The sequence below is a fragment of the Hemitrygon akajei genome, chromosome 26 (genome assembly GCF_048418815.1).
Source record: "Hemitrygon akajei chromosome 26, sHemAka1.3, whole genome shotgun sequence".
Lineage (NCBI taxonomy): Eukaryota > Metazoa > Chordata > Chondrichthyes > Myliobatiformes > Dasyatidae > Hemitrygon > Hemitrygon akajei.
Window position 1 is genome coordinate 40938778 of NC_133149.1, and position 26951 is coordinate 40965728.

A 26951-nucleotide genomic window follows, 5' to 3' on the forward strand; every position below is an offset into this window, starting at 1 on the left:
GTTCCAAACTGCCCAGAAAAACGCATGAATACATAACTAAACCCTTCGTTTTTACCACGCCTCCACCTACATGACTATTTACCATAATAAACATAATAAATATGCAACACAGAATACAATGCAGATTGAAAACACTTGGATAGCTTCTACAAAGTGAATGATATAATTTGAGGTCCAGCTGCATGTTTTTCTTCATATGGCACTTGGTTTATTCTGTTTTGTGATGAGAAGTCATTGTATATTTTGAGAACAGTCCAGAAATTGCTCATTCAGAGCCTTAAGTACAAATTCCTTGTCTGATTCTTCAATATCATGTTCAAAAAGTGTTGTACTACTGAAGGGGGCAAATTTCAACAAGATTTTAAATTGATATCCCAACTTGCCTCTTTGGTGCATGTACATGATCTCAGGGCATTATTTCAAAGATAGACTGTGGTTTCTAGGTCATGTTTATACCACAAGGAATGTCATTTATAACAGTTCAGCTATCCATTATATTGCTGTTTGTGGAAGGGCAAATTTCTGCATTGTATAAATTGTAATAGTGTTAAGAGGCCTGTTCAAAACGTGCCTGAAACTGATTCATGTGTAACAGATATATCAGCAAACACGAGGAAATCTGCAGATGCTGGAAATTCAAACAACAACACACACAAAATGCCTGCTGTGTTCTACCAGCATTTTGTGTGTGTTGTTGACAGATATATCAGGTTCCTTTTTAACATTCTCCCATGCAATTTATTGTACATTAATTTTGAATTTCCTGTCTTCCTTCGCCCCTCCCCACATGGAGTTCCTTCATAATACTAGTATTCACTGTACTCTTACTGAGAAAGGAACACTTAATTTGCCCCCTTGTAGTACCTTCCCAATCCATTTGTCCATTGGGTCCCAAGCTTGTTAATTCTTCATCAGCATTCACGAGACAGGGCTATTTACTACTTAGGTACTCATAGAGCACTATTTCTGCTTTGGCCACTCGACACCATTTACAACTGCTGTTTAGATTTGGTGAAAGAGGCAACTGTGATTGGAGTCCATCTCATGATATAGATAAAACCCCCTTAAACTCTCAATAACTATATTCCCTTGCTAAATTCCTATCTGGTCCCTTCGAGCTATTGCACAGGAGGTATGCTGAACATTCCCTAGGGCTGCCTTGTAATGTTTATCCTTACCAAATAATTGACCAATGTCCTTCATAGCTGTAGTTTCATCTGGTTTTTCCATGATTCAGATATAGTAGGACCACAAAATGATTGAGTGATATGCATAACAACATATCCAAATGTTACATTTGTATTCCCACAAAGGTAGTAATTAAATACCTTCTAGTGATAATACAATATTCCCATTTTCTTCACTAGGCAACTTTAATAATTTTGCTTATTATTGTCATATACCAAGGTATACAGTGAAATGTTTTCTTGCATAGCATCCATACAGATCACCAATTACTTTGTATTATTTCAATGCACAACATAATAAAATGTTACAGAACAGTGAAAATGCAGTGCAGGTACACAGTAAAGTGTTAGGTCACAACTACGTAGATTGTGAGGTTAAGGGTCCGTCTTATATGAGGGAATCTCTTCTAACAGTGGGATAAAAATGGTTTTTGAGTCTGCTGGTATGTGCTTTCAGGTTTTTGTATCTTCTGCCAAATGGGAAAGGGCAGAAGAGAAAAGTTTTGGAGTGGGTGAGATCTGTGATTATGCTGGCTGCTTTACCAAACCAGCAAGAAGTGTAGACAAGAGTCTGTGGAGGAGAGGCTGGTTTCCATGATGTGCTGAGCTGTGCCCACAACTCTTCGCAGTTTCTTGTGGTTATGGGCAGAGGAGTTGCCATACCAAATCATGATGCATCTGGATAGGATGATTTCTATAGATATTCTTTTACTATAAAGATATTCTTTGTAGTAAACAAGCATGATAAAATTCAAAAATTTGCAGTGCAAAGGGATTTGGGAATCCTGGTGCAGGATTTTCTAAAGGTTACTTTGCAGATTGAGTGGTGCTGAGGAAGGCAAATATGATGTGAGCATTCATTTCAAGAAGACTAGAATATAAAAGCAAGAATGTAATGTTGAGGTTTTATAAAGCACTGACTGGTGAGGCCTCACCAAGAATATTCTGAGTAGTTTTGGTCCCCTTATCTACAAAAGAATGTGCTGATATTGGAGATGATTCAAAGGAGATTTCTGAAAATGATTATGGGATTGAAAGGCTTATCAGATGAGGAGCATTTGATGGTTCTGGGCCTGTACTCACTAGAATTCAAAAGAATGATGGGGAGGGGGGGGATCTCATTGAAAGCTATTGAATGGTGAAAGGAAACAACAGACCCAATGGGCCAAATGGCCTAATTCTGCTTCTATATCTTATGGTCTTATTCAGCCATTCTGAACATAGTCATATTTTAATTTTTATCAGTAATGCTTCGCTCATACAGAATGTATACAACATGCTCGTCCCTACCATCTCACCAACTCCACCAACAGCCCTTTCTCATGCATTCTGATTTCTAGATCATTCATTTTACTACTTGAGCCATTACTTATCCTCCAGTCTGTGAAAATTTAAATTTTACACAATAACAATTATATCTATTTCATAATCCTTTGACGCTTCTATTTATGCATCCTATTACTCCTTGGATGATGTCAGGTTATCTGTGTCTACCCAGCCAGGGTTTTGCAGTGTTTGTTGTTCTTCATTTCATCTGGGTTATTTATGGTGGTTTAACTGCCTGTCCCAAATACACAAGCTCTTTAAACTGTCTGTATTTGTGTAGTGAACTCTAATTTGGTTCAGAGTTAATAATCTCCAATTATTCACTGATGGGTGGTTTCCTAACCTTTTTCAAAACGTTAGGTTTTATTTTCTGTTTGTCCTATTTATATCGGGTGTATATTAATTCTTATACCACACACATTTGGATTGTTTATATTTTTGTATTCTGGTTTTTGATATCAGTTTCAATATGATTTCAAAATGAATTGTGTCTTTTCGCTATCCTGCTTCTTCCCGTCCCCACCCTTTCCATTGTTTGATTTTAAAAGAAGTCCTTTCAACTCACCCCATTCATTATTCCAGCTAGAATCAGGGTCTCATCTCTTTTATGGTGCAGTCCACTTCAGTAGTACATGCTAAAATCCCGTATAATGGACCAAACATTTCAATAACCTTATTTATTTGACTCTGTGCCAGACATTTCTTTCACTGCCGCTTACGGTAAAGGACGGACGCGTCTGGCTTTTATTTTGACGTTGCTGTTATGTAAGCTTCGAGCAATTGCTGGTAGTAATCTTGTCGCAGTGAAACCTAATTAAAACAGAACGACTTGCGTCGAGTATTCGTCAAGATTTTCGAAAGAAAATCTTCACAGCTTCACAGAATAATGATTACCTTGGTGAAAATGTCACTGCAATTATTTTGGATCGTGATGGAAGACATTATGAATTTTACTACCACGGCATTAAAGATTGTTCCAGGTTAGAAATTCTCAACTTTGAGGTTTTGGAAAATGCTGACAAAAATATTTATTGGTATATATTATGTAGAATTTTGTTTTTAGTGCAATCATGCTTAGAATACAGAAGTGAGAGTTCCGGATTTTTGAAATTCTCCCGTGAAACTGCGATATGGCAGTCGCTTGTTCTTGGACTTTAAAAAAAGGGTAGTAACTTGGTTAAGAAAATTCGTTGTTACACTTTCTTGGTGGCAACCAAGTAGGTACTATGGCTTGAAAGTGTTCGCTATAGCAAGAATGACTGTTAAACCCAACAAAACAATTGCGCTTTTTAAAGCCTTTATAAAGAGCGGACTCACCACGTCCTTAAAACGAGTTTATTAACTATGGATGTCAAGCCTTTAAAAAGAGCCGTTCAGTGGTGGTGGGGCGTGGATAGAAATCAGAAAACGTATTTCTATAAAGAGCTTTATTTGATGGTCGTAATTGTGGAGCATAAAGTTCAAATTCAGAATGGTGGGTTGGGGGCAGCATTGGTTGTTGGGTTGAATGAAATTGGTGAAAAAGAAGAACAAGACTATCTATAAATAGTTATAAGGATGAGGTGTTATAGGACTCCATGTAGAATTTATGAAGAGCAGAGAGTCTTTGTAGTCAGGAATCGATTGCAGTGGCCAAGTTTCTGAGTGACAGAAGCCTGCATGAAGTTTAAATAGAAAACTGAAGTAGGGGTGGAAATTGGTGAGGTAGTGAAGGTGAAATTAAGAGTACCATGAACAGGAGATATGTTCAAATTGTGGATATTAAGACTCATCCTGCAAACTGATACCATGATCAGACATGGAAATGGGTATGTGCAATAATATGAACCAACAAGTTGTGTTTTCTCTAAGTTTAATTAGACAAACTTGTGGATCATCCTAAATGGAAATAAGCTACAGAAAAGCAGTACCTCACTGAAGACTAATTGATAAGTCAATAAACGTCCAATAGAATTCCAAATTTAATCTTGATGATTGTAATAAATAAGTTCAAACAGTAATGTTGAAACTATAAAAGATCTTTGAAAGCTTAATCCAGATTTGGACTCTGGAGATGTTGCAGATGTTGCAGTTTAACATGTGGCTAAGTTGATAGTACAGGAGGGAAGGCTTCAGACTGTTGGATCATTGGGCTCTTTTCCAAGGAAGATGGGACCTGTACAAATGGGACAGCTTGCACCTGAACTGGATGGGGACCAATATCTTTACAGGAAGATTTGCTAGTGCTGCTCCAGGGAGTTTAAAATTAGAGTTGCAGGGGGGCGGGAACCAGAGTTAGTGGAGTGGTTCTGGAGGGAAGTGGATGTTAAGTCTACATGTGAGACTAGTGCTCTGAGTCATGTATATTTCAATGCACCCAGTATTGTAGTAAGGTGGGTGAACTTAGAATATAGATCAGCATGTAGATTTATGATATTGCATCCATTAATAAGAGTTCGTTGCAGGAAGGGCAGGACTAGCAGCACAATATTCCGGGTTGTTTCTGACAAGATAGAGGGGGAGTTATTAAATGGGGAGGAATGGCATTACTTGCCAGGGAAAATGTCACAGCAGTGCTCAGACAGGACAGATTGGAGGACTCATCTACTGAGGCTATATGGGTGGAATTGAGGAATAAGAAAGAGATGACCATGCTAATGGGATTATATTGTCAACCTCTCAATAGTCAGTGGGATTTAGAGGAGTAAATTTGGGGAGAGATAGCAGACATTTGCAAGAAAATAAAGTTATGATAGTAGGTGATTTTAACTTTCCACATATTGACTGGGACTCCCATGCTGTAAAAGGACTGGATGGAATAGAGTTTGTCAAATGTATTCAGGAAAAATTCCTTAATATATAGAAGTTCAAACTAGAGAGAGCATGATACTGGACCTCATATTAGGGAACAAGACAAGGCAGGTGACAAAACTGTGTGTAGGGGAACACTTTGGATCTAATGATCATAATTTCATTAGTTTCAAGATAATTCTGGAGAAGGATAGGTCTGGATGAGAGTCTAAATTGGAGAAAGGCCAATTTTGCTGGCATCATAAATGATCTGGCAGGTGTGGACTGGGATAGGTTGTTCTCAGGCAAAGGGATTCTTGGTAAGTGGGAGGCCTTTAATAGTGAAATATTGAGAGTACATAGTTTGTATGTTCCTATTGGAATAAAAGACAAGGTTTTCAAGGAGTATTGAGGGCCTGGTTAAGAAGAAGAAGGTGCATAGCAAGTATAAGCAACAAGGAATAAATGAGGTACTTGAGGAGTATAAGAAATGCAAGTGAACACTTAAGAAAGAAATCAGGAGGGTTAAAAGAAGGCATGAGGTTGCTCTGACAAACAAGGTGAAGGAGCATCCAAGGGCTCCTACAGATACATAAAGAGCAAAAGGATAGCAAGGGACAAAATTGATCCACTTGATGATCAGCATGCAGCCAAGAGAGGTGGAGGAGATTTTAAATTACATTTTTTGCATCTGTATTTACTCAAGAGATCGACACTGTCTAGACTGAAGCAAAACAGTAGTGAGGTCATGACTGAATCTGGATTACAGAAGAGGAGGTGTTTGCTAGCTTGAGGCAAATTAGGGTGGGTACATCCCTAGGTCCTGACAAGGTATCCCCTAGGTTCTTGCAGAATGCTAGTGCAGAAATTGCAGGAGCTCTGGCAGAGATATTTAAAATATTCTTAGCCAAGGATGAGGTGGAAGAGGACTGGAGGATAGCTAATGTTATTCTGTTGATCAAGAAAGACTCTTAGAAAAGGCTGAGAAATTAAAGGCTGGTGAGCCTGGCATCAGTAGTGGGTAAATTATTGGAGAGTATTCTAAGAGACTGGATATATAAGTATTTGGGTATACAGGCAACACACACAAAATGCTGAAGGAACCCAGCATAGGTAGCATCTATGGAAAAGAGTACAGTGGACATTTCAAGCCAAGGACCTTCAGCAGGATATACAGGGCCTGATTAGGGATAGTCAACATGGCTTTGTGTGTGGTAGGTTGTGTTTAACCAGTTTTATAGAGCTTTTTTGAGGAGGTTACAAGGAAAATTGATTAAATCAAAGCAGTGGATGTTGTCTACTTGGACAATATCTATTAGCAAGACCTTTGACAAAGTCTTGCATGGGAGGCTGGTCCATAAGGTCCAGTCACTTGGCATTCTGTGTGAAGTAGTAAATTGGATTCAACATTAGCTTAGCAGGAGAAACCATAGAGTGGTTGCCTCTCTTACTGAAGGCCTGTGACTAGTGGTGTGCCACAGGGATCAGTGATAAGTTCATTTTGTTTGTCATATCTGTAAATGATTAGGCTGCTTAACATCCAATTAACAAGCTACAAGTCCATGGTATTACAGGGAAGATTCTAGCATAGATAAAACAGTGGATAACTGGCAGGAGGCAGAAGGTGGGAATAAAGGGAGCCTTTTCTGGTTGGTTGCTGGTGACTAATGGTGTTCCAAGGGGGTCTGTGTTGGGACCGATTCTTTTTATGTTATATGTTAATGATTTGGATGATGTAATTGGCTTTGTAAAGTTTCTAGGTAGAGAGAAAATACAAAAAACTGAGGCACAAAGGGACTTGGGAGTCCTTGTGCAGGATTTCTTAAATGTTAATTTTCAGTTTGAGATGTGGTCAGGAAGGCAAAATTGATGTTAGCATTCATTTCAAGAGGACTAGAATATAAAAGCAAGGACATAATGTTGAGACTTTATAAAGCACTGGTGAGGCCTCACGTAGAATATAGTGCACAGTTTTGAGTCCTTTATTTTAGAAAAGATGTGCTGAAACTGGAGAGGGTTCAAATGGGGTTCATGAAAATGATTCCAGGATTGAACTGCTTGTCATATAAAAAGCGTCTGATGGTTCTGCGCCTGTGTTCAATGGAATTCAGAAGAATGTAGGGTGACCTAATTGAAACTTACTGCATGTTGAAAGAGCTCAATATAGTGGGTGTGGACAGGATGTTTCCTATGGTGGGAGAGTCTAGAACAAGAGAACAGAGCCTCAGTATAGAGGGACATCGTTTTAGAATGCAGACGAGGAGGAATTTCTTTAGCCAAAGAGTGGTGGATCTCTGGAATTAGTTGCCACAGGTGATTTGGAGGACAAATCTTAATGTATATTTGAGGCAGAGGTTTATAGATTCTTGATTGGTCAGAGCACAAAAGGATACGAGGAAGGCAGGAGATTGGGGCTGAGAGGAAAAATGGATCAGTCATGATGAAATGGTGGAGCACACCCGATGGGCCAAATGGCCTAATTTTGTTCCTGTATCTTATGGTCTTATTGCCTTATAACATGGTAAACTGGATCAGCAGATTTGCAGATGACAGCAAGATTGGGGGCATTGTGGACAGCAGAGAAGACTATCAAAGCATGCAGCAGGATCTGGTGAAATGAACTGAAAAACAGCAGATAGAATTTAATTCAGACTAGCGTGAAGTGTTGCACTTTGGCAGGACAACCCAGCATAAGACTTACATATGGTAGGCACTGAGAAGTGTGGGTAGGAAAAAAAGTGATCTGGGAACACAGTTCCATAATTCCTTGAAAGTGGCAACACAGGTAGGTAAGGTCGTATAGAGAGCTTTTTGCACATTGACCTTCATAAATTAGAGTATTGACTACAGGAGATGGGATATTATTTTGAAGATGTTGGTGAGACCAAGTTTGTAGTACTGTGTGCAATTCCCACAGGAAAGGTGTCAATAAGATTGAAAGAGTACAGAGAAGTTTTACAAAAATATTGCTGGGACTTGAGGACCTGAGTTACAGGGAAAGGTTGAATAGGTTAGGAGTTTATTCCCAAGAGTGTAAGAAGGGAGATTTGATAGAGGTATATAAAATTCTGAGGGGTATAGATTGGGTAAATGCAAGCAGGCTTTTTCCACTGAGGTTGGGTGTGACTACAACTAGAGGTCATTGATTAAGGGTGAAAGGTGAAATATTTAAGAGAAACATGATAGGGGACTTCTTCACTCAGAGGGTGGTGCAAGTGTGGAACAAGCTGCCAGCGAAGTGATGGATGCAGATTGAATTGCAATACTGCATTTAAGAGAGGTTTAGATAGGTATGTGGATGAGTGGGCTATGAGTAAGGCTATGGTGCAGATGAGGGTTGATGGGACTAGATGGGATAACAGTTCAGCATGAAATAGATGGGCCAAAGGGCCTTTTTCTGTTTGTTAGTGTTCTATGACTACATACTTTTGGAAAATGTTTGTTGCATAAGGCTTCAGTGCAATGTGGGGAAATAAAGATAGCTAACAGAAAGCAAGATAGTTATATTTGTTTGAAGGAGAATCATCTCAGTCCTCAGTGATCCCTGTGGGAATTTTATAGTGAAGTGAATAAGGCTTAATCAACTCAAGCTGTTTTAGTGACATTCCTTCATCAGAAGTTAAGTGCTTTCTCAAACTCAGTTCCATTGGCAGCTCCTCTAATAATGATGAGATCTGTGTCCACTTCCAGCAGAAGATTGTCTTGAGCTGATAAGTAGAAAGTAGCATTTCCACCACTAGAAGTTACAATGGCAATGATCATCTCCAAAAATACTCTGGCCAATATGTTTTAATATTTAATAGTCCTGCTATTCTAGAATGCCTTACCATGAGCTAAAGTATTAACTGGACTAAATGCAAAAATATTATTAGAAGTGCAGGGTGGAAGTGTATTGTTGCACTGAATTAATAATCTATTTATTCCTCAAACAACTTATGTCATCTGTAACAGACAGACAGACATACTTTATTGATCCCGAGGGAAATTGGGTTTCGTTACAGCCACGCCAACCAAGAATAGTGTAGAAATAGAGCAATATAAAACCATAAGTAATTAAATAATAATAAGTTAATCATGCCAAGTGGAAATAAGTCCAGGACCAGCCTATTGGCTCAGGGTGTCTGACAGTCCGAGGGAGGAGTTGTAAAGTTTGATGGCCACAGATAGGAATGACTTCCTATGACGCTCAGTGTTACATCTCGGTGGAATGAGTCTCTGGCTGAATGTACTCCTGTGCCTAACCAGTACATTATGGAGTGGATGGGAGTCATTGTCCAAGATGGCATGCAACTTGGACAGCATCCTCTTTTCAGACACCACCGTCAGAGAGTCCAGTTCCATCCCCACAACATCACTGGCCTTACGAATGAGTTTGTTGATTGTGTTGGTGTCTGCTACCCTCAGCCTGCTGTCCCAGCACACAACAGCAAACATGATAGCACTGGCCACCACAGCCTCATAGAACATCCTCAGCATCGTCCGGCAGATGTTAAAGGACCTCAGTCTCCTCAGGAAATAGAGACGGCTCTGACCCTTCTTGTAGACATACTTCATTTGGAATTTGAAGAGATTTGGTATGTCAACAAAAACACTCAAAAACTTCTATGGATGTACCATGGAGAGCATTCTGACAGGCTGTATCACTGACTGGTATGGGGGGGGGGGGGCGGGTGGTGGGCTACTGCACAGGACTAAACGAAGCTGCAGAGGTTCATAAATTTAGTTAGCTCCAACTTGGGTACTAGCCTACAAAGTACCCAGGACACCTTCAGGGAGCAGTATCTCAGAAAGGCAGCATCCAGTATTAAGGACCTCCAGCACCCAGGGCATGCCCTTTTCTCACTGTTACCATCAGGTAGGAGGTACAGAAGCCTAAAGGCACACACTCAGTTTTTTGCACAATTTTTAATTTATTCAATATATGTTTACAGTAATTGATTTACTTATTTCTGTATTATTTTATTTTCTTCTTCTATATTATGTATTACATTGAACTGCTGCTGCTAAGTTAACAAATTTCACGCCACATGCCGATGATAATAAACCTGATTCTGATTCTGAAGATTGTTGTCAAGGAAGAAATGAACAAATGGTCGCCAGATTTACCACAAAATGTACTTTTGTCCCGATGGCAATAATTACCTGATGTCATCTGAGATTTCAATCATAAATGTTGTTTAGTTCATCTTAACACAGAGTAAAGTATCATAGCAACCACTTCTAGTTCATTTGCTTCACTCTGGAAAAGTGTTTGACAATTTCTGTGCCAGACACATATCAAGTGACATTTCCCATACCACACTGATGATGCTACTCCTCTAATACCTCAAAGCTCCATTTCTTTTTTTACTCTGTCTCTCTCATTTCCTTTGGAGACTTATCTCCAGCACCTGCCTCTGATCCTCAGATCCAAACATTCCCCATTCAAGCCTTGACTGCCTTTGATGAGGGAAAGGTCTACATCCTATCCTATAGCTGGTGGTAAGGTGTAGACCTTTCTCCTTTGCACATAAAAAAAATTAAAGTATGAACTGCTTCAGTAACGATGAGGCTTTGGGCTACGCAAGGACATAAAAATCTATAAATCAGAAAAATAAATAAATAGTGGAAAAAATTAATAACAAAGTAGCATTCATAGACTGTTGAGAAAGCTGATGGTGGAGGGGAAGAGGCTGTTTCTGAATCATTGAGTGTGGGTCTTCAGGCTCCCGTATCTCCTCCTCGATGATAGTAATGAAAAGTAGGTATGTCTCAGTTCTTCTAAATTTGTACATATTGATCATTGTGCCAGGCACTTTCCTTCTTGTGATGGAGCTGGGTCTGATAGGGGTGAAGGCAGGGTCAGGTGATTTTTATGCAGCAAAGATTATTCCGGGCAGTTTGAATATGTTTACTGTGTTTGGAGCGCCCTCGAGTGGAGCATGGGTGCTCCTGCAGGAAAATGAGCGATTTCTAATCTGCCATTTTCCTGCAGAATAATGTTGATCTCAGAATTTAAAATTAGCTTGTGCTTTTTGTGCATATGTAGAAAAAAAGTGAACTTTGAGACTCTAGTGTGTTGAAGTGACACAGGTATTATTCCATCTCCCGATTGTCCAGATACAAAGTAGAAACATAGAAAACCTACAGCACAATACAGGCCCTTCGGCCCACAAAGTTGTGCCAAACATGTCCCTACCTTAGAAATGACCAGGCTTACCTATAGCCCTCTATTTTACTAAGCTCCATGTACCTACCTAAAAGTCTCTTAAAAGACCCTATCATATCTGCCTCCACCACTGTTGCTGACAGCTCATTCCATGCAGTCACCACTCTGAGTAAAAAACTTACCCCGACATCTCCTCTGTACCTACTCCCCAGCACTTTAAACCTGTGTCCTCTTGTGGCAACCATTTCAGCCCTGGGAAAAAGTCTCTGACTATCCACACGATCAATGCCTCTCATCATCTTATACAGCTCTATCAGGTCACTTTTCATCCTCCGTCGCTCCAAGGAGATGCTCCCCAATCTAGGCAACATCCTTGTAAATCTCCTCTGCACCTTTTCTATGGCTTCCACATCCTTCCTGTAGTGAGGCAACCAGAACTGAGCACAGTACTCCAAGTGGGGTCTGACCAGGGTCCTATATAGCTGCAACATTACCTCTCGGCTCCTAAATTCAATTCCACGATTGATGAAGGCCAATACACCATATGCCTTCTTAACTACAGAGTCAACCTGCGCAGCTGCTTTGAGTGTCTTATGGACTCGGACCCCAAGATGATCCTCCACACGGCCAAGAGTCTTACCATTAATACTATATTCTGCCATCATATTTGACCTACCAAAATGAATCACTTCACACTTATCTGGGTTGAACTCTATTTGCCACTTCTCAGCCCAGTTTTGCATCCTATCAGTGTCCCGCTGTAACCTCTGACAGCCCTCCACACTATCCACAACATCTCCAACCTTTGTGTCATCAGTAAACTTACTAACCCATCCCTCTACTTCCTCATCCCAGTCATTTATAAAAATCACAAAGAGCAAGGGTCCCAGAACAGATCCCTGAGGCACCCCACTGGTGACCGACCTCCATGCAGAATATGACCCGTCTACAACCACTCTTTGCCTTCTGTGGGCAAGCCAGTTCTGGATCCACAAAGCAATGTCCCCTTGGATCCCATGCTTCTTTACTTTCTCAATAAGCCTTGCATGGGGTACCTTATCAAATGCCTTGCTGAAATCCATATACACTACATCTACTACTCTTCCTTCATCGATGTGTTTAGTCACATCCTCAAAAAATTCAATCAGGCTCATAAGGCACAAACTGCACTTGACAAAGCCATGTTGACTACTCCTAATCATATTATACCTCTCCAAGTGTTCATAAATCCTGCTTCTCAGGATCTTCTCCATCAACTTCATCTCCATCACCAACCACTGAGGTAAGACTCAATGGTCTATAATTTCCTGAGCTATCTCCACTCCCTTTCTTGAATAAAGGAACAACATTCACAACCCTCCAATCCTCCAGAACCTCTCCCATCCCCATTGATGATGTAAAGATCATTGCCAGATGCTCAGCAATCTCCTCCTTTGCCTCCCACAGTAGCCTGGGGTACATTTTGTCCAGTCCCAGCAACTTATCCAACTTGATGCTTTCCAAAAGCTCCAGTGCTGTCATAAGGGGACAGGAGGCTGGACACAAGTGCAGGACGCAGGCACTGAAGTACTAGGGGCAGGACGGGAACAACTAAACAATAGACAAGATCTGTTGACCATGGTGTGCATGAGGGACATGACATTCAAAGTGATTCCAGGGTTCCAGGAGAGTCTTAGAGTTCAGGCAAGGAGGATCCCAGAGTTCAAGCAAGGCAGGATCCCAGAGTTCACTGGGCAGGCCGCACAACTCCTAGGCAGGGCCCAACCTCTCAGGCAGGAACACAGGGGCCTGAGCAGGTCACAGGGCACCTGGGTAGGTTGCAGGGCACAACCCATTGATAACAAGGGATGGAAAGAGGCAGAGTCCCCCACCGGGCAACTGCAGTCCAGCCAGGCTTGCCCAACAGAGGCAAGGGATAGGAAGGGAACTAGGTCCAGGGTGACTGCCAGACTTACTCAAAGAACTCATCTTTAACCAGGTTACTCCAAGCCAGAGGATCTCCCTATCCCTATCCCTATCCCTATCCCTATCCCTATCCCTATCCCTATCCCTATCCCTATCCCTATCCCTATCCCTATCCCTATCCCTATCCCTATCCCTATCCCTATCCCTATCCCTATCCCTATCCCTATCCCTATCCCTATCCCTATCCCTATCCCTATCCCTATCCCTCCTCCTCCTCCCCCCTATATACACTGCCAGCTGATGGGCATCAGGTGCGCCTCCTTGAGCCCCAACAAGCCACGATGATCCACAGGTGTGACTAATTGGGCTCAAGGGCGAAAGGAGGGACAGCTACAAGACCCGGAGTCTGGAATCCGCGGACCGGATCAAGACCCGGAGTGCGGGCTACGGACCGGACCATAACAAGCACATCCTCTTTCTTAATATCTACATGCTCAAGCTTTTCAGTCTGCTGAAAGTCATCATTACAATCACCAAGATTCTTTTCCATAGAGAATACTGAAGTAAAGTATTCATTAAGTATCTCTGCTATTTCCTCCGGTTCCATACACACTTTTCCACTGTCACATTTGATAGATCCTATTCTCTCATGTCTTATCCTTTTGCTCTTCACATACTTGTAGAATGCCTTGGGGTTTTCCTTAATCCTGCCCGCCAAGGCCTTCTCATGGCCCCTTCTGGTTCTCCTAACTTCCTTCTTAAGATCCTTCCTATTAGCCTTATAATCTTCTAGATCTCTAACATTACCCAGCTCTCTGAACCTTTTGTAAGCTTTTCTTTTCTTCTTGACTGGATATATTACAGCCTTTGTACACCACGGTTCCTGTAACCTACCATAACTTCCCTGTCTCATTGGAACGTACCTGTACAGAACTCCACACAAATATCCCCTGAATATTTGCCACATTTCTTACGTACTTTTCCCTGAGAACATCTGTTTCCATTTTAAGCCTCCAATTTCCTGCCTGATAGCTTCATAATTCCCCTTACTCCAATTAAACGCTTTTCTAACTTGTCTGTTCCTATCTCTCTCCAATGCTATTGTAAAGGTGACAGAATTATGATCACTATCTCCAAAATGCTCTCCCACTGAGAGATTTGACACCCGACCAGGTTCATTTCCCAATACCAAATCAAGTATAGCCTCTCCTCTTGTAGGCTTTAAGTGTTTTAAGTTTGGGTAGGATTGGGTTGCAATGGGTTGGATTGTTTAATCAATAATACAGTTTCTCTTTCATACACAATATAAAGACCTTTCAAAGTTTTGACTCTTAATGGAAACAGAAAAATGCAGAAAAATGACTTTGCACAAGTTAGGTTAAAGTATCAGCTAAAAATTATCTGCAATATTGCAAACTTAAAATTTTCTGTGAACAGTTTAGTTTGTGTGAGAAAGTAATTTATTTTTAGTTATTTCAAAATATTACTCAAGTGTGGGAACCTGAGGCAACCATTAATACAGTCAAAGATTTTGCTAGACAAAAGTAATAAGTTTTAGTACACTGCCTGACCTAATCTGTAGGGAAGTAATTTGAGAGGCGATGCACTCCTGCTGCTGTTTACAGATGTTGTCAATTCCTTGAGAACGATACCCTTCCCCCATTGCTTCCTCCCTGGCTTCTTGTCCCCTTCTTGCCCGTAGTCTTGACTACAATCCGGCCTCAGTTCCGGCTACACACTAATGGCGTTTGGGTTCATAACTTTGGCTACATGCCCAAGAACATTAGTATCAGGAACAAGAGGGGACCATCCAGCCCTCTGTGCCTACTTGGCCATTTGTCATGATTATGACTGACTTTCTACCTCAGTGCCATTTTCCAGGGTTATCCTATATCCACTAACTCCTTGACGATCCAAAAATCTATTGATTCTATCTTGAGTGAATGCCATAACTGAGTCTCCAGAGCCCTCTAAATTAAGATAGTTCCAAAGTTTTGCAATTTATCAGTGAAAACATTTTCTATCTTGGTGCTCAGTGGACTATCACTTAACCTAGTTTCCTCAGTGGGGGATATATCCTCTCTGTATCTAGCATGTCCAGCAAAATTTTGTAAGTTTTGCTCAGAAATAATCTCATTCATCTAACCTCTAGAGAATACAGTGCCTGTTGACTCAATTTCTTCTCGCACTTCCAATGCACCATCGCTGTCTCCAGTCTAGGAAATTTTTGATGAACCTCATGGCAAGTACATCCTTTCCTAGGCAAGGAGACCAAAGTTGCACACAATGCTTCAGGTGTAGCCACACCAAAGCCCTATACAATTGCGATAAGTCTTCCTTAATCCTGTGATCAAACTCTCTTGTTATAAAGCCTAACCTGATTGTATTCCTGGTGCCTAGCTACAACCAAACACTGAGGTGCAACCTGATCTCCAGCAGTGATGCATACCTGAGTTCTGCTCGTGGACTCTACGCAGTCTTTTTGCATTTGCGCACACTTCGAGGCTAAATATCAAGCTATTGCTGATTACAAAATATTATCTAAATGGAGAAAGATCACAATTCAGCAAAGTACTGAAAGACCTGTATGTATGTGCATAAATTATACATTAGCAGATATGTGCAGCAAGTATTTCCCAAAGCAAATGGCACATTGTCCTTTTCACAAGACAGCTGGAGTTTAGAAATAGAGAAGCATTGTTACAGTTGCACAGGGTACTGGTGAGGCTCAACCTGGAGTGCTGTGCAGTGTCCTGGTCCCCTTATTTAAAGAAAGGATATACTGGCATTGGAGGCTTTTCGAAAGAAATGTGCTGGGCTAATTCTGGGATGAGAGGGTTGTCGCTAGGAAATCTTTGGTGAACTTCATGGCAGGTACATCCTTTCCTAGGTAAGGAGACCAAAGCTGTACACAATGCTTCGGGTGTAATCACACCAAAACCCAATACAATTGCAATATACCTTCCTTAGTAACCGCTGCAAAAATTAGATATACTGTATGTTTTGTTGGTGTTTAGCAGAATGAGGGTGTGATCTTATCAAAGAAGATAAGGGGTTCTGAGGGATCATAGCAGGGTAGATGGTGAGCTGTTTCCACTAGAGGGAGATCTTGAATGTGGGTGGGAGACATAATTACAGCTACAGACAGGCATCAACCCTGATGAAGATGGCAGAGTTTGTTCTCAAAACATCGGTTAAAATTGATATCTATACCTGGCTGGAAGCTGGAGAAGAGTTTATTCATTCAATAATTTGTTCTTCCTGGAGAATTATATGTAATGCAACTACATCTCTCATGCCTGCATCTGAAAGAGTCAATAGGAGGGAAAAGATGAAATATGAATGCAAGCTAACAAACAATATCAAGGTGGATTGAAAAAGCTTTTTCAAGTATATAAAAAGTAAAAAAGAGATGAGATGGATATAGGACCACTAGAAATTGAGGCCGGAGAAATAATAATGGGGTCAAGGAGATGGCAGATAAACTAAATGAGTATATGGCAGCAGTCTTCACTGTGGAAGACACTAGCAGTGTGCCAGGTGTTGAAGGGTGTGAGGAAAGAGAAGTGAGTGCAGTTACTATTACAAGAGGGAAAGTGCTCAAAAAGCTGAAAGATCTAAAGGTACATAAGTCACCTGGACCAGATGAACTGCACCTTAGGGTTCTGAAAGAGGTAGTGGTAGAGATTGTGGAGGCATTAGTAATGATCTTTAAAGAATTATTGGACTCTGGCATGGTTCCAGAGGACTGGAAAATTGCAAATGTCACTCCACTCTTAAAGAAAGGAAGGAGGCAGCAGAAAGGAAATTATAGACTGGTTAGCCTAACATCAGTGGTTGGGAAGATATTGGAGTCAATTGCTAAGGATGAGGTTATGGAGTACTTGGTGACACAGGACAAGATAGGACAAACTCAGCATGGTTTCCTTAAGGGAAAATCTTGCCTGGCGAACATATTGGAATTCTTTGAGGAGAATACAAGTAAGACAGATAAAGGGAATGCAGTGGACATTGTATATTTGGATTTTTCAGAAGGCCTTTGACAAGGTGCCACACGTGAGGCTGGTTACCAAGTTAAAAGCTCATGGTATTACAGTTACCAGCATGGATGAGTATTGGTTGATTGGTAGAAGGCAGTGAGTGGAAATAAAGAAACCTTTTCTGGGTGGCTGCCGGTGACTACTGGTGTTCCCCTGGGGTTGGTGTTGGAACTGCTTCTTTTTGTGCTGTATATCAATAATTTAGATGATGGAATAAATGGCTTTGTTGCCAAGTTTGCAGATGATATGAAGATTAGTGGAGGGGCAGGTAGTGTTGAGGAAATAGATAGGCTGCAGAAGGAATTGGATAGATTAGGAGAATGGGCAAGGAAGTGGCAAATGAAATACAATGCTGGAAAATGCATGGTCATGCACTTTGGTGGTAGAAATAAATGTGCAGACTATTTTCTAAATAAGAAGAAAATACAAAAATCTGAGAGGCAAAGAGACTTGGAAGTCCTTGTGCAGAGCATCCTAAAGGTTAATTTGCAGGTTAAGTCGGTGGTGAGGAAGACAAATGCAATGCTAGCATTTATTTCAAGAGATCTTGAATATAAGAGCAGGGATGTGATGCTGAGGCTTTATAAGGCACCGGTGAGGCCTCACCTTGAGTATTGTGAACAGGTTTTGGCTCCTTACCTCAGAAAAGGTGTGCTGGCTTTGGAGAGGGTTCAGGGGAGTTTCACAAGGATGATTCCAGGAATGAAAGGGTTACCATATGAGGAATGTTTGATGGTTCTGGGCCTGTACTCACTGTAATTTAGAAGGATTGAATTAGATCTCATTGAAACCTTTCAACTGCTGAAAGGACTAGACAGAGTAGATGTGGAAGGGATGTTTCTCATGGTGGGGGAGTCTGGGACAAGAGGACACAACCTCAGGATAGAGGAGCACCCATTTAAAACAGAGATGCGGAGAAATTTCTTTAGCCAGAGGGTGGTAAATTTGTGGAATTTGTTACCACAGGCAGCTGTGGAGTCCAGGTCGTTGGGTGTATTTAAGGCGGAGCTTGATAAGTTCTTGATTGGCCATGGCATCAAAGGTTATGCGGAAAGGCCAGGGAGTGGGGTTAAGAGGGGGAAAAAAGGATCAGTCGTGATTGAATGGCAGAGCATACTCGAAGGGACAAATGACCTAATTCTGCTCTGCTCCTATGTCTTATGGTCTTATGCATGAAAAGGTACTGGTATTCCTGCTTAGAGGCTGATAGTCACTGCCATTTCCATACCAATGTACTAAGTGTTTAACAATATCTTAATGGTTCAAATAATCAAGTTTAAATTATCAAAATATATTAATAAGTTTGTCTGTCTCTTAGGTATTTCAAATTTCTTTTTTTTAATCTTTGTGTTTAAGGACCCAGAGTTTTCAATATGAAAAAAAACACTGGACTGTGTAAATAAATCCTACTCTAACTTTTAAAAATCTGTATCTTACAATGAATTTTATAAAGGTTGTCAATGAATACAAAAGGATGTTGATCAGTTAATAATATGTGGATAAATGGTCGATGGAGTTTTAAGCAGGAAAATGTGAGATGCAGTCACAGGGAGAACAGGCAAATTCCACACAGACAGCACTTGCGGTCAGGATGGAACTAGATTACTGGAGGTGTGAGACAACAGTCCAATAGGTTGTGTTACTGTGTAAAGCTATACGGTTGATAACAGGACTCTTAACAGATGTACAGAGGAATATTGGGTCCAAATCCAAAGCTCCTTAAAAGTGGCTCCACAAATAGATAGTGTAGTAAAGGAGATGAATGGTGTGCTTGTTTTCATTGGCTATGGCTTAAGTATAAGAGTCAGGAAGTCATACTGCACAGTAACACAACCTACTGGACTGTTGTCTCACACCTCCAATAATCTAGTTCCACCCTGACCGCAAGTGCTGTCTGTGTGGAATTTGCCTGTTCTCCCTGTGACTGCATGGGTTTCCTCCCATATGCCAACAATATGCAGATTAGTAGGTTCATTGCCCACTGTTAATTTTCCCCAATGTGTTGGTGAGTGATAGTATCTGGAGAGGAGGTAGGATTAGTTTATGAGCCTATAAAACTTTGGTTAGGCCACAGTTCTGGTCACCCCTTTACAGGAAAGATGTAGTGGCTTTGAAGATGATACAGAGGAGGTTTATCAGGATGCTGCCTGGATCAAAGGGTATGAGTTATAAGGAGTTGGACTGCAACCAATTACTGTATGAGAGTACGTGAAGAGAGCTACCTTATCAAACAGGTCTGCACTCAAGATTAAAAAGGCAGAACTTCGCGGCAGTTTTTCAGACTTGGACAGTGACTAGTCACCGAGGGGGATTCATTAGAAAGGGTGAACAAAAAAAAATGCAAGTGCAAGCGGAGTGGCCATTCTTGGAGCAGCCATTGTTGCGAGTGGGATCAGTGTTTGGAGTAGCTTTGGCAAAATTAGGCTTGGGTGAGGTAAAGTTTCTCTTTTTGTTCTTAATTCTTCATTCCTCATCTGATAGGGCATAGTAGTGCAGTGAGAATGCTCCAGGGGCAGTGTGCGGGATATGGGAATTCTGGGAGACCTCCAGTCTCCCAAATAAACACAACTGCACCAGGAGCACCGAGCTGCAGCTCCTCAGAGAATGTATTAAGAAGCTGGAGCAGCAGCTTGATGACCTTTGCCTCATACAGGAGAATGAGGAGGTGCCAGATAGGAGCTGCAGGGAGATAATGACCCCAAGATTGCAGGAGGCAGGTAACTGGGTGACTGTCAGGGGAAGGAGGGGAAATGCACAGTCAGTGCAGAGTACACCTGTGGCCGTTCTCTTCAAAAATAAGTATATAACTTTTAGATACTATTGGTGGGGGGGGGGGGGGAGCACACACTGACTGGGTCTCTGCCACTGAGTCTTGTGCTGTGGCTCCGAAGATAATAGAGGTAAAGAGGACTGCAGTGGTGATAGGAGATTAGGAGATTCTATAATCAGGGGAACAGAGACAAGATTCTGTGGGCGCGAAAGATAGGTGCCAGGGTCAGGGATGTCTTGGATCTGGCCCATGGAATTCTAAATGGTGAGGGTGAGCAGCCAGAAGTCTTGGTACATATTGGCACCGATAACATAGGTAGACAAGGTGAGGAGGACCTGAAGAGAGATTTTAGGGAGCTTGGTAGAAAGCTGGAAAACAGGACCACCAGGGTAGTAATCTCTGGATTGCTGCCTGTGCCATATGCCAGTAAGGGTAAAAATAGAATGATTTATCAGGTGAATGCATGGCTGAGGAATGGGTGCAGGGGGCAGAGCTTTGATGTATTGATCATTGGGATCTCTTCTGGAGGAGGTAAGACCTGATGGGTTACACCTGAAGCTGAGAGGGATCAATACCTTGTGCACAGGTTTGCTAGAGTTGTTCAGGAGTGTTTAAACTAATCTGGCAGGGGGATGGGAACAGGAGTGATAGTACTGAAGATGAGGTTGTTGGTTTTCAAACAGAGGCAGTGTGCAGTGAGACTGCTGGCTAGGACAGGGTGAGGACAGGATGAGTTGCAATGTAAAAGGCAGACAAAATCAAAAAGGGTGAATACAGGACAGAAGGGGTTAAATTTGAATATATGCAGTATGCAGAATAAGGTAGATGAACTTGTAGCAGAGTTACAGAAAAGGAACTGCAAGGGTAAAAAGACCCTATTAGGAATTATATACAGACCCCCAAACAGAAGTAAGAATGTGGTCTACAAGTTACAATGGGAGATAGAAAATGCATGCCAAAAGGGCAATGTTACAACAGTCATTGGGGATTTCAATATACAGGTAAATTGGGAAAATCTGGTTGGTTCTGGATCCCAAGAGGGGAAATTTCTAGAATGCCTATGAGATGGCTTTTTAGAGCAGCTCGTGGTTGAGCCCACAAGAGGATCAGCTATTCTGGATTGGGCGTTGTACAATGAATCAGAATTGATTAGAGAGCTTAAGGACCCTTAGGGGCTAGTGATCACTTTATGATAGAATTCACCTTGCAATTTGAGAAGGAGAAGCTAAAGACACATGTATCAGTATTACAGTGGAGTAAAGGGGATTACAGAGACGTGAGAGAGGATCTGGCCAAAATGGTAGGAAAAGAATACTGGCAGGGGTGATGGCAGAGCAGCAATGGATGGAATTTCTGGAAGCAATTTGGAAGGCACAGGATATATACATCCTGATGAGGAAGAAGTATTCTAAAGGCAAGATGACACAACTGTTTCTGGCTAACAAGAGAAGTCAAACCCAACATAAAAGCCGAAGAGAAGGTATATAATAGAGCAAAGATTAGTGGGAAATTAGAGGACTGGGAAGCTTTTAAAAACCAAGAGAAGGCATCTAAAACAGACATTGAAAAGGAAAAGATAGAATATGAAGGTAAGCTAGTCAATAATATTTTAAAGAGGGTACCAGAAGTTTCTTCAGAAACATAACGTGTAGAAGAGAGGTGAGAGTGGAAAATGGTGCTGGAGAGGTAGTAATGGGGGACAAGGAAATGACGGATGAACTGAATAAGTATTTTGCATCAGCCTTCACTGTGGATCACACTAACAGTATGCTGGAAGTTCCAGGTGTCAGGGGGTGTGAAGTTGCCATTACTAGAGAGAAGGTTCTTGAGAAACTGAAAGGTCTGAAGGTAGGTAAGTCACATGGAGTAATGGTATACACCCCAGGGTTGTGATAGAGATGACTGAAGGGATTGTGATTATTGTGGTTAGTAATGATTTTTCAAGAATCAATTGATTCTCGCATGGTTCTGGTGGAATGGAAAAATGCAAATATCACTCCACTATTCAAGAAGGGAGAGAGGCAGAAGAAAAGAAATTATAGGCCAGTTAGTCTGACCTCAGTAGTTGGGAAGATGTTGTAGTTGATTGTTAAGGATGTGGTTTCAGGGTACTTGAAGGCACATGATAAAATAGGCCGTAGTCAGCATGGTTTTTCTCAAGGGAGAATCTTGCCTGACAAATCTATTGAAATTCTTTGAAGAAATAACAAAGAGGATAGACAAAGGAAAATCAGTGGATGTTGTATACTTGGATCTTCAGAAGGCCTTTGACAAGGTGCTGGACATGAGGCTACTTAACAAGTTCAGAGTCCATGGTATTACAGGAAAGATACTAGCATGGATAGAAGATTGGCTGATTGGCAGGAGGCAAAGAGTGGGAATAAAGGGATCCTTTTCTGGTTGGCTACCGGTGACTAGTGGTGTTCCACAGGGGTCAGTATTGGGACCGATTTGTTTTATGTTATAGGTCAATGAATGAATGATGGAATTGATGGCTTTGTGGTAAAGTTTGTGGATGATACAAAGATAGGTGGAGGGGCAGGTAGTGTTGATGAAGTAGAGAAGCTACAGAAGGACTTAGGCAGATTAGGAGAATGAGCAAAGAAGCGGCAGATGGAATACTGTGTTGGTCATGCACTTTGGTAGAAGAAATGAAAGGGTTGTGCCTAGAATGGACTGCCAGTGTTAGTAATGGAAGCAGTTATGGCAGTGGTGTTTAAGATGCTTTTAGGTAGGCACATGAATATGCAGGTAATGGAGGAATATGGATCATGAGCAGATAGAAAAGATTTAGTTTAATTTGGTACCATGTTTGATGCAGACATTGTGAGGTGAAAAACCCTCTTCCTGTGCTCTACTACGCTGTGTTTTATGTGAAATAGACATCAGCTACTAATTATCAGTGTCCTGTGCCTTTGTATTACCACAATGGTGGTCAAGTTCTAAACTATATTTTCTTAGTATTTAGGCAGCTGATTCCTATTGAAAAGAAGAGAGTGATATACTATTCCAGCAGAAAGGGATTGGAGTGTATCGCACCATTGTTCACATCTGTTGAGGAAACTCCAAAACCCATGGTGGCAAAGACCAAAGGGAACATCCCAAAATGGTTACAGGGAAGTCTGCTGAGAAATGGGCCTGGAAAATACGAGTTTGGAAATGACAGGTAAGTGTGACATTTTTCCCATTCTTCTGAGCCCCTCCATGGATCATGGTTGACCATAGATGTTGCGTCCTAGCTGTCTACATGATACACAAGCCAGGGCAGTACGATATGGAGAGCAAGCTGTTGCCTGTGTAGCAGGTTCATCCTCTCCACACAGCCGATGGACCCAAAGGACTGATACTGTTTGGCACAAGCAGCGTCGCAGGAGTTGCCAGTCAGCGCTGAACTCAATGAAGGGCTGCCTTAGGGACTCTAGCTCTGGATTTTCCCTCAGGGTTTAATCCCGAAGCTTTCCCCATGAATGGGTATAGGCACAAGACAGCGGAGGTTTGAGATCAGAGTTTTCCTTCTCTCAAATGAGCTGCCAACAATGGCTGATGAGCCCCATTGCCCGAAGTGACTGGTTTTAAGGCACCAGCAGCTGTCTTTGCTCCTTCTCCTGTCAGTAGAAACAGTTCTGCCTGGCTCAGCAGCTAAGCCACGTATGAAGACCTGGAACTGGATTTGGTTGTCAGAGACTATTTGAGATGCATACCATTGAGCGTATTTAATAGGTAGTGGGAGCTTGTCTCCCTGCCACCCCCAGCTATAACAATTTTAAAGAACCACCCATATTTATTAGTGTAAAAACATTGCGGGCATGTTATGTTGGCACCGGAATGTGTGGTAACACTTGCACATAGCACAACATTAGGTGTGTCGGTACGTTTTGATGTACATGTGATAAATAAATCTGGTTCTGAATCTGAATTTGAATTTATTGCATAACTCACTATCAGTTCCTAAAGTTGCCAGACAACCTAGTAACAGCAGTTCTCCCTACAGAATATTTATTGGGAATATATTGTATCAATAACAAACACAGCAACATTAATAGCAAACATTGTGATTAACTACAATTTCAACTTGTTTACATGAAGCACATTAAAAATTGACAAATTACTTTCAAATTTGATACTAATTTTATTCACCATATAGTATTGTTTTAACATTATATTATGCCTATTCTCAAAGAATAAAATCAATAATTCTGTTCCAAACTATCCAAATGCATCAAAGAGGTGGAGAATTAATTAGTCAGAACTTGTTAGAATGGTATCCCTCCCCTTCAGCTTCACAACAATTTGAACAAGCTGAACTCCTTGCAATAATAAAGGATTTTAATGTTGTAATGAGATTTATGTTGGAGAAACTAGACCTGGATAAACTAATCAAATTTGATTTGGAATGATAAATAATTGAGAACAAGAAAAAGTGAGTGAAAGAAACATTGAGGAAAAAAATGCATTGAACATTTTGAATAAACATTTATTGCCTGCAGGAATTTCATTTAGGATTATTCTGAATTAGAGAGGCTGAATGTTGGATTAAAGATCAGTTTATTTGTCACATGTACATCAAACCATCGAAATACACATTAGGGTTTTTTTTGTGTGTCAATAACCAAAAGGATTGGGATTTTGCTGGAGGCAGCCTGCAAGTGTCATCACACTTCCACCGCCAACATAGCTTGCCCACAACTCACTAACCTTAAATGTAAATCTTTGGAGCACCGGAGGAAACCCACACAGTCACAAGAGAATGAACAACTCCTTACAGATGGTAGTAGGAATCAAACCCCGACTGGTGATTGTTGGGAGCTGCCTTCTGGTGCTGTAGAGCGATTGTGCTAACCATTACTCTACTGTAGCATTCCACAGAATGTTACTGTGGAGATAGCAATCTTAACATTAAATATTTCTTGTAATATGTCTTGGTTGATCATGTTTGCTTTCTCTGAATCGTCTACTATCCAGGAAGGTAATGTAAATTGCAAACACACAGTTGATAGAATTTATTGTTGAAGTGATTTCTGGTTATGCATCAAAAGCTCTTTCCTAATGCATGCAAGATCTTTATTTTCAGTAACAAGGTTGTATCATCACCAGTCAGCATCATTAAATCAAGGATGATACTCTATACTTGCACTCTATAAAATGCCCTGTTCAATTCATGATATTTTTTGCAGATTTTCTCCAGGATTAGAAAGTATTACTTATAAGGAGAAGGGTGACAAACTTGCATTACTTTTTCTGAAATGTTGGAGGCTGAGGTGCAACCTGATAGAAGTGTATAAAATTACAAGAGGCAAAGTCAAGATCATTGTCCCAGGGTCAAATGCAAATACTAAAGGGCACAGATTTAAGGTTAGACAGAGAAAGTTTAAAGGAGATGTGCAGGGCAATCTTACACAGAACGTGCTGCTAGGGGAAGTATTTGAAGCAGAGATGACAGCAATATTTCAGGGGCATTTAGACAGACACCGAAAAGGCAGGGAATGGAGGGCTACAGAACATGTGCAGGCTGTCTGGTGAGGTTAGTGTAACTTGGCATCATAGTCAGCACAGACATTGTAGTTTAAAGGGCCTGTTGCTGCTTTACTGTCATGTGATCTATATAAGTTCCATGTTTATTATGAAAAGAGCTACTGATACACCGATTCTGTAAACTTATGTGACATTAGAAAAGGAAATTCATGGGAAGAATGCCTTAATTGAACAATTTTTAAAATGTCTTAACAAGTTCTTGCTTTCAAGGTTCTCCCATTCATCACCTAAACTAATTTCTGATGTGCAAGATGCCTCCCTGGTATGGTAGATATGAAAAGTAGATAATATCTTCCTGTCACAAACACATGTAAGTCTGCAGATGCTGGAAATCCGAAGCAACACACACAAAATGCTGGAGGAACTCAGCAGGTCAGGGAGCATCTATGGAAATGAATAAATAGTCAATGATTCAGGCCGAGACCCTTCTTTGGGACTGGGGGGGGGGGGGGGGCATGGGGTGGGGAAGATGCCAAATTAAAAGGTGGGGGGGGAGGGGAAAGAGGCTAGCTGGAAGGTGATAGGTGAAGCCAGGTGATTGGGAAAGATCAAAGGCTGGAGAGGAAAGAATCTGATAGGAGAGGAGAGCAGAACATAGCAGAAAGAGAGGGAGGAGGGGACCCAGGGGAAAGTAATAGGCAGGTGAGAAGAAGTAAAAGGTCAGAGTGGGGAATAGAGGAAGGGGGTTCGCAGGTGGAATCTTTTTACTGGAAGGAGAAATTGATATTCATGTCATCAGGTTCCTCCAACCTGAGGGTGGCCTCATTGTGGCACAAGAGGAGGCCATGAATTGACATGTCAGGATGGGAATTGAAATTAAAAACATTTTCCCTCTTGGAAGTCCCGCATATCATCAAGTTCGTCAATGACACGACCGTGGTGGGTCTCATCAGCAAGAACGACGAGTCAGCTTACAGAGAGGAGGTGCAGCGGCTAACAGACTGGTGCAGAGCCAACAACCTGTCTCTGAATGTGAACAAAACAAAAGAGATGGTTGTTGACTTCAGGAGGGCATGGAGCGACCACTCCCCGCTGAACATCGATGGCTGCTCGGTAGAGATCGTAAAGAGCACCAAATTTCTTGGTGTTCTCCTGACGGAGAATCTCGCCTGGTCCCTCAACACCAGATCCATAGCAAAGAAAGCCCAGCAGCGTCTTTACTTTCTGCGAAGGCTGAGGAAAGTCCATCTCCCACCCCCCATCCTCATCACATTCTACAGGGGTTGTATTGAGAGCATCCTGAGCAGCTGCATCACTGCCTGGTTCGGAAATTG

The 26951-nt window shown here is 41.4% G+C and overlaps 1 protein-coding gene and 1 long non-coding RNA gene across 2 annotated transcripts in view; one reads left to right on the forward strand and one right to left on the reverse strand.

Moving 5' to 3' along the window:
* Window positions 1-3261, reverse strand: part of LOC140716917 (uncharacterized) — a 27799-nt gene extending 24538 nt beyond the window's left edge. The window contains exon 1 of the long non-coding RNA XR_012096387.1: window positions 3079-3261. This is a non-coding gene — a long non-coding RNA (uncharacterized lncRNA). The remainder of the gene's footprint in view (window positions 1-3078) is intronic.
* Window positions 3218-26951, forward strand: part of bco2b (beta-carotene oxygenase 2b) — a 65778-nt gene continuing 42044 nt past the window's right edge. Inside the window, exons 1-2 of the mRNA XM_073030012.1 lie at window positions 3218-3493; window positions 23107-23311. Coding sequence (XP_072886113.1) covers window positions 3400-3493; window positions 23107-23311 — 299 coding nt within the window. The 5' untranslated portion in view covers window positions 3218-3399. The remainder of the gene's footprint in view (window positions 3494-23106; window positions 23312-26951) is intronic.